This window comes from Ammodytes marinus (genome assembly GCF_949987685.1).
Source record: "Ammodytes marinus genome assembly, chromosome: 23".
Taxonomy (NCBI): domain Eukaryota; kingdom Metazoa; phylum Chordata; class Actinopteri; order Uranoscopiformes; family Ammodytidae; genus Ammodytes; species Ammodytes marinus.
Genome location: NC_137227.1, coordinates 5,790,513 through 5,799,509, shown reverse-complemented (window position 1 = coordinate 5,799,509; position 8,997 = coordinate 5,790,513). Strand labels below are relative to the sequence as shown.

Below are 8,997 nucleotides of genomic sequence, written 5' to 3'. Positions count from 1 at the left end.
GTGTGTCTGTGTGTGTGTGTGTGTGTGTGTGTGTGTGTGTGTGTGTGTGTGCGTTTGAGTGTGTGTGTCTGTTTTTGCACGCGCGCTTGTCACTTAAGTGCTCTCTATCACATCCTGATCAGATTACTTTGGTATGGTGGCGGTGTCGTTACGACAACGTTCACAGCATCTAAAGTAGGCTATTACTGGCAGCCTGGCGGGAAGATCAAAAATAGAATGTTCTGTTTATGGTTGCGTGAGGGAAGTTCATGCATTTGTGTTTGCCTGTGTGAGCAGGGATCGCCCCCTCCAAAGGTTGAGCTTAAAGGTGCACATACCAGTGGGTCCGTTGTTTTCAGCCTTGGGCAGGTGGCGAGCTTTGAGGACGACCACGGTCAGAGTGTCGGTGGTGGACTGGTAGCACAGGGAGAGCAGTAACTCGCCTCGGCCTGAGGACTTCTGTGGAGGGACAGGGGTGGAGAGGATGGGTGAGAGTGGTGGGGGATAGTAGAGGGTAGGGGTGAAAGAGTGAAAGAGTAAGGGGACGCAGAGAGAGGTGGCAGGTGGGGAAAGAGACAGAGAAAAGGAGACTTTCAGACATGTTCTTCAGCAGACATGAACTGGCACTCAAACACAGTTAAACTAGAAAAACATGTTTAGTTCTCAATTTTAAAAGTGACCTGCACACTTCTTCTGACCCTGTTCACTGCTAAAGAGGCCGTAACCTCTGTCCTAATATATTGTTGTTAATACACTTTTGAAAACCCTACTGTATGTTATACTTGGTAAAGTTAACCAAAAATGGAGAGGTTTGTTCAGTAGCAGTTAAAGGTGGAGTCAGTGATTCTGGAGAAATTTGGGTTGTCAAAATCACTTGTTCTTGAAATCAGTGAATAACTCCTCACGGTCCACCACCTGTCCATACTGTGTGCACTGGGGAAATGTGTGTTAATACACAGCCTAGGCTCGGCATGTTGCTCGCTATGGTGCGGGCCCCTTTGTTTACATACTCTTTATTTGCATGCCCGTTTACAGAGCCTAGGATGTGTATTAACACCAGATAATTATTTATTTTTACAAGATAATCACATGAAAATGTATCAAATAAATAATCCTCATGCTCTTTATTAGCATGAACAGGTTACTGAGAACCCAAGTCCACGGTCAAGAGTATGATGCCCAGGTCCCTGGATGCTGTGATCACACCCAACAGGATGTAACATCTGAGCTCATGGTTGCCAATGCACTGAGAAAGCAGCACAGACAACTGCTACGATTAGGTTTATGAAAATACAGATGTGACTGTGCCATCTTCAGGTTGGTTCATTCCTCTGGGGACATTGTGGATTTATTCTACACTCTACTCTCTATTCTAATGTGTCTGCCGTCTATCCGGGTGAAAACAGGGCGGTGGCCTGGCTGCCTGCCTGCCTGCGACTTGCCTTATTGATTCTGGTGCGTGTTCACATATGCACACACACACACACACACACACACACACACACACACACACACACACACACACACACACACACACACACACACACACACACACACACACACACACACACACACACACACACACACACACACACACACACACACACACACACACACACACACACACACACACACACACACACACACACACACACACACGCACGCACGCACGCACGCACGCACACACACACACACACACACTACACAATATCACACACTTGTACCAGCACAAAGCAGTGAGACAAAATCTATGCCAGTCAGACAAAGAGGGCCACCACCCTGTTAGCCTAGGGCTGCTTCTAATCACACGGGACAGTGTTGCTCATATTGAGAGAATTCAGCCAAAATTCATTGCATGTCATACTCAAAACCACAGCAACGTAAATAGGCTATTCTCTTCTTAAAGCACTGTTGTCAATCCATCAAAATAGGTTGATTGCACATTTATTTAAATAAAGTTTCTTAAAGCTCTCTAAGAACATGGCAAAAATTGCAGCTAAAAAAGTGTACAGAGACAGACACAGCCGACTTCTCCCTACTGCAGAGGGTTATTGGATTGGTCTCTCCTGGGTCCTTAATATAGAATGGAATTTAAAAAATATGGTTTGTGTCAGCGTAGAAAGAGCCAGGAGGAGACAATTTAAGAAATAGTCTCCTCTTGATGATACAAAAACGAATGGGAGCTCTGCTGGGAGGGAATAAACCTTTTATATTTCTCAGAATCTGCAGCAGCATTTCACCAGCCATACTCCGGAGTACCATATCGCATCAGACATCTTGAAATATATTACCGATAGCTCACAGTCCTCCTGGTAAGGGACCAGTGTGCGTGGATATATCCTCCTGCTGACCTTAACCAGAGCTCTGCACAGTACAATATTGGCTGACACATCTATAATTACACTGATATCATCTCACATTCCATCTGCAAATGGACAAATTCTCATTTACAGCAACACCATCTGGTACCAATGTATAGGGCACTGCTGTATACTAGACTATGGGCCAGTGATATGGAAAGAAATATCATCTCACACTCACTGTAATGTAGCCAAACCTGCTGCCATAATCCAAATTAACAACTGCACTGACATAACAGGAAAAACTAGAAAGTAGCTATAACACATGTGTGGTCCTCACATTTGCCAGGAAGCAGCCAGTCTGGAGCAGAAGTCTATTGACCAGCAGTCCACAGACCCATAATGGTGTGGTGTGGATATCACTCCTATTCAATACACTACTGGGAAACATGTCCATTATGCTATTCCCTTTCAAACTGCCCATCTCCTGCATTGCTGTTTTATCTCTCTGATTCCATTTGGATATAAGGACCTTAATTGAACTTATATGAACCATATTTCAAATCATTCATTGTCTTAGCCAGGTATTTTAAGAATACCGCCTTATCATATCTATTCTTGAGGTAAATACCTTGATTACATAAATGACATATTCCGTGTAATTGGCTCCATAGGAATAATAATAAATTCAAGCTAAAATAAAAAGATAAATTAAAATAAATTAAAAATCAAAGCAATATCATGTATCCAAACTTACTGCGGTCCATTTAGGACAACACCCGGCCTCAGTATCAGCTTTCAAACCCATATTATAATGCAATAGATTTGGTCTCTGTGTCTCCACAGAGGGATACTGTGCACTACTGTTTTTTTTATCTAACTAGAGTTACATACAATGACAGTGACTCGCCTTAATGCATTTGCAACACATTATTGACAACCCATTTTAAAAACAAGATGCAAGTTTTTCTAATTAGAGTTAAATTAACACTATAAAGTGATGATGAAACAATCCAGTGTGGTTTCAAGAAACAAAAGATTATGAATTAGCATTTAGTTAAGTTAGAGAAATGTCATTAAAGTAGACGTAAATTAAACCTCAATAAGTAAATGGATTTCACAATGATTAGATACTAATCAATCTACTAATTAATATTGTAATGGGGGGAGCACTTTAGTTCAGCTTGCCACATTTCTCTAAACCGCCTGTTGCGTTGCTTTTTGGGACTAAAGATTTGAGCCCTAGTGTTATAATGAGGAAAATGATGAGTCATTGGAGTATTTCTGTCATTAAATGTGATTTTGTTGTTAATTTGAGTGCTCCTGGAACAGTTTGGTATGAAATAGACAAATAGAAATCATGAATTCCAAAGGTTCAAAAATCTAAATTCTTCTCGACCTTACCTTGACATTCCTCTTGATGATCTCTCGGCTCATCAGGATACGCCCCTCTGATAGGTCGATCCCGGACAATGGTACGAGGGTCTCTCCGATGACCTCATCGCGGGAGAACCTATCAAAGCTGAGCACCATGAAGTGAAGGGACAGCTCTGACACTCGGGCCAGCGGGAGCCCGTAGAAGCTGAAGGTCTCGTCAAAGGCAGGGTCCAGAGTCTTCCTCAGGACTCTGGTCTTCACCCGGTGCTTCTTCTCCGGCAGCAGGGTCAGCTTGATGTAAGGGTCCGAGGTCAGGGACTGCTCATCGGTTGGGGTCAGGCCATGGGCTTCCTGGTTCAGAAAGTAAAAGCAATCAATCAGTCAAGACTTTGTGAGACAACTTTTATTCAAATTTCTTTCTAAAAACCGATTAAGCACAAGCCCTAACAGATTCAGTACCTTGATGTGGACGATGAATGCCTTCTTCTCTGGCTGGTAATCCAGGGAGAAGTTGAGTGTCCCAAGCCCGCTCTCCCTCTCCTCTCCCTGGGGCTTCTCCACAGCCGGAGTGGGCAGCTGGCTGGAGAGGGTGCTGGATGGGGAAGGGAGGTCACGGCGGTCCATCACCCCAGGTTGGGTGAACCCTGCATGGGGAGAGGGCAGCTCCAGGTCTGGGGAGCTTCGCACCTTCTGATGGTGGTGATGAAAGGGTTTGGTGGTGAAGTTGCCATTCAGATCCCGTTTCTCCAGATCCAGATGCAGAGCCGGTCTGGAATCGCTTGGACTTGACGCAGGTTTACATGAAGTACTCATTAGCGACGCAGTCTGGCAGTTTCCGTTAACGTCAGTTTTACTGGTGTCGTTATTTGAAGCGGTGGCGGATGCAGCGAACTTCTTCTTGCCGCTGAGGCTCTCCGGGTAGATGTCGACCCCTTTGAGCATGTGCACAAACTTGTAGGGAGGTGTCTTTTGCGATTTGGTGTTTTTACGCTGGCAACAGATCCACGCAAAGGCTGACACAGTGAAGACAAGGCCAAAGACACTCATCACAGTGACACCTACTGGCACTGCCACTGTAGAACAGAGAGAATGGAGGGAGAGGGGGTATAACTTTCATTAGAAATGATCTGAATACACACGCCAACAAACAACCACATATAAGAAATTTGTTGAGCTTGCACAACTTAGAAATATTTTATTGTTTCACCGAGGCAACTGAATCCATTTTGTGCGTCTGACTGACGCAGGCTGCAGGCTTGACTCAGAGGGAGATGAAAACAACTCAATCTGTTCAACCCAGATGAAGTACCATCAGTACTCTGTGTTCATAATCCAAACATGGCTACAGTTAATCAACAGGAAACAGCTGGTGAAAGTAATGAACTACAGGGAAAATGACATAAGGTCATTATGTCAATAATAGGCAGACCTGCATTATGGAAGACAACCAGACTATGAGAGGGATTCATCAGGATCATTCTGGTGCACACAGAGAACAAATACCAGATAATATAACATAGTGGAACAGGTTCTAAGGCATCGTGTCCCTCGCCACTGTAAGGACAAAGTAGCTCACTATGATATTCCATCTGCAAGAATGGCATAATAGCCTAGTAATGTGTGATGGGCCCTGTGGTATGCTCATTTATGTGCCTCCTACAGCAGGGGAAGATTTGCTTACACCCAGCCATGTTTTCTTTTCAACAGCAGCGGCACTTTAGGGACCTAATTGCTTCCAATGGCACTTCCGTCTCCTATAGTATCACTAAAACGTCACCATGGAGACATAGTACAGGGTTATTTGCCACTGAATGCTTCAGTCCTTTGTTTCGCGGTGGTGAATTGTGACTAATCGACAATCATGCTGCTTGCTCATGCTAATAGGTCTATCTCAGCGGAGGAAACACAGGCGATCATCCTGCAGTTAAGAGGGAGGCTGGGTAGAATAGCACTCGTGTTAACACCCTTACATAGAGTGAGAGGGACATAGAGAGGGGGGGGGGGGGTCTGGGTAATTACTCATCGATATCAGTTAGAATCTTTGTCAGCTGGTCACAAATCAACTGTAGTTATGTATTGGATCATGGGATAATGCAGACTGAAATTTTTTTTTGATGATTAAGAAATGTTTTCATATAAACTGTCTTACTGCCTGTTTGATGATGACAAACACACAAACAACATATAAACAATATGATTTTTCCAATTATTTTCCCCTAAAAGTGACATGCAGGACTTTCATAACATTTTCACTTATTTGCTTCCATTTCTGATAATATAGGCTTGTGTGTATCAGGTCGTTAATATTGCATTATTCTAGAGCGTGTTACGCCCATGCTGATTTTCAGTGTAGCCTATCTTCTTACTGACACCTACTTTTGCTGTGATAGTCCTAGTTGTCTGCGTGGCGACCATTTAAAATGTGTATCGCTTATCTGAAGGGACTACCATACAGACATAACGGGTGCGCAATAACACATTTCAGTAGTAAATCACAGCACTAGTACATAGCCTATTGTTTTCCCCCTTTTTCTGTCCATTAATATTTCATCCTAACATCCTGGGCTGACTGGCTTTCAAGGCAACAACAACAGCCAGATGGATGTGGCAGCGGGAGGGCGGTGGGCGAGATGCTGAACTGAGAGGAAACTAAACAGGTGCTTCCCGGGCGTCACCTGTGCTGTATTAAGAACCTACTTAATTCCGCATTATGTTATTTAATTCATTGTGTTGATATTCAAAAAATAAATAAATTACATTTATTTAAATGATAAAAAAATAAAAATACCGGTACGTCACCGCCGCACTAGGCTACTGGTTAATTTCCCTGATAACTATGTGTCACTATTACTACAAAATGGAGTCTGAAGGTAACTTGAAACACGTTCTTTTAACGTGTTACAGTAAAGGGTTTGGGATCACCTTAGAGAACGCTTTTTACTTTCACGTGAGTATTTTTGTCATAGAATAGGCTGTCTAACATGCGCGTAAGCCTACTGTTATCAGACTATTTAATAATGGAAAAAAGAAGTAGAAAGAAATAGGAAGCCATACGCTGAAATAAAACGTAAATTAAAAAAAAGGAACAAATCAACTTCATCTAACTGGCGACTAATCACAGGTATAGCCTGCTTTTGAGAGGAGTTGCGTGCAATCAAAAATACAAAAACTCGGTAGCGTACTCTCTGGTAGGTGAACATTTCTGAGGCCACCAGTCTGACACATTCACACCTGGCTGTCACCCTTTTCTTTTCTTTTTTCTTTTTTAAATGATCGTGGCCATCCAGAGTTTGGACTCACCGAGCTGAGCTCCGTCCTCCACCATTGGAGCCATGGTCACTGTCCGAGGTGCTGAAACGGTCAGTCTGCTTTCACACCGAGCTCCCTAGTTCCCACGTAGTACTCGCTCTCCTGGTTCGTCGAGGGGGGTGTATATTTCCCTGCCTTGTTTTCCTGGGGAGAAGGATGGATAGATGCTATGTCCTCTCGCCCTGCTGCTGCTGTTACTCAGTGTGTCTCAGAGGCGGCAACACCCCGTTCTCTCTCTCTCTATCCCCCCTCCTTCCTCGTATCCTCCGTCTCTCTCTCGTTCACCACCCTCCCTGCCGGTTACGCTGAGCTCATCAGTGCTGACGCAGTGGTGACGTAGGCTGGCTGTGAAATCAGGACCCCGGTGTAGGCTATAGCAGCTCAATGGGGCTGCCAATTTCCCTGATTGATTATTAGGGAATGTATGGCCTTGGTGTGTATCTCTCTCCGTCTGTAAACTTGTGTCCTCCTTGTGTCACCTCATCCACTTTGCAGGTCACCTGTGTGTGTGTGTGTGTGTGTGTGTGTGTGTGTGTGTGTGTGTGTGTGTGTGTGTGTGTGTGTGTGTGTTTCCGATAATAACACTGGTGACTGGATGTGTTATTCCGTGGTCCTATCATTCATTAAAATCTGTGATAATTTGGTTGATAGGTTTGCATGCAGTATGGTAGTAATAAGAACAAAAGGTCAGTTCATTACAATCAATTAATTGAATAGCCTACTATGCATTTAATACTGTAATTTATCATTTCACAATCCAAAATAGGCTACTGCAAATCACCATCAATTAGACAACCACATTAATGCACTTCAACCATGTGCTGTATACAAACTGTTCTGTGTGTGAACATATACTCAGCTGAAGAGGATAGTAAGCCTATTGACATTAGAAGGTGAAGTGAGTTATTTTTTTGGAAATTGTTCTTTTTTACTCTTTATCCTGTACAATAAAGCTGAACTGGATGGCCTGAACCTTCCTTTTCTTTTTCCCTTTTTCTTTTTGTCATGCCACATTTGTAATATGTCGTATAAATATGTGTAACTGTAATGAATATGTGAAACATTTCACTTTCACAGGCAACATTCCAGCCACAGTCAGTTGCACAAAAGACAGCACACTACACACAAGTCAACCTGTGTTCCATTTCCACCAAGTTTAACATTTAGCATTGTCAAATACTGACCCCTAGTGTTCATTGTAAAGAATGCATTTTCCCTCAAATGGCAAAAAAAGAAAGAAAAAGGGAATTCGGAATGAATTTGTGCAGTATAGTAAACTAACATGGTTGTAATGAGAGAGATATTAGGTCTGCTTCAATTCGTTTTTATACAGGACATACCCATGTTTTCTTAAGAATTCCCTACTGTTGCAAAACATGTTGGAGAGCAAGGTTGATTTGGAATACCAGTTTGTACCTATGGTGACCGAAGTTGGTATTCTCACCTGTGACGACCAATACTATTTCTGTGAAAGTTGAACTGAAGAGGCAGCATCAGATACATAGGGGAGAGTGGCCTAAGTTGTGCAACTTTTCACTCAAAGTGACTTTAAAGTAAGGCCTTGACAGTAAAGTCTCCAATTCAAATATGTACATATATTTCAGGGTGTTGTGCATCCCTGACAATAAAACCTTTGGATCTGGAATAAACTGTTGAAGAAATATAGCTTTCGGAAAAAACAACTTGCCCCCGGTGTGGTGTAAGTTGTGCGGTTGGAGAGAATACCATGGGGTGAATTGTGCCATTGATATATATCTCATAAACTGTAATGCAAGACAAATCCATTAGACAAAGTAAATAAAGTAAATAGTTGACAAAGATTGAAGGACAATTTTCTTAAACAAGGCCTAGCAGATCTAATGGTTTTACTTGCAAAGCTCACAATGACAAAGTCACCATCATCATCTTTCTGGCCATCTGAACTCTCATCAGTGGTGTCGTTAAGTGGAATTGAGATGTCACTCTCTTCTGAGCTACTGTAGACAATCACTTTCTTTTGGTGACCAGCGTATACAGCCATGCCAATGGCACA

General features: G+C 42.9%; 1 protein-coding gene across 1 annotated transcript in view; it reads right to left on the bottom strand.

The window, feature by feature from the left end:
* syt4 (synaptotagmin IV) overlaps positions 1 to 6,990 on the bottom strand; it is a gene marked incomplete at both ends in the record, with an annotated part of 7,599 nt that extends 609 nt beyond the window's left edge. Inside the window, 4 exons of the mRNA XM_080051877.1 lie at positions 318 to 438; positions 3,684 to 4,007; positions 4,116 to 4,729; positions 6,957 to 6,990. Coding sequence (XP_079908003.1) covers positions 318 to 438; positions 3,684 to 4,007; positions 4,116 to 4,729; positions 6,957 to 6,990 — 1,093 coding nt within the window. The remainder of the gene's footprint in view (positions 1 to 317; positions 439 to 3,683; positions 4,008 to 4,115; positions 4,730 to 6,956) is intronic.
* Positions 6,991 to 8,997: the final 2,007 nt, after the last annotated feature.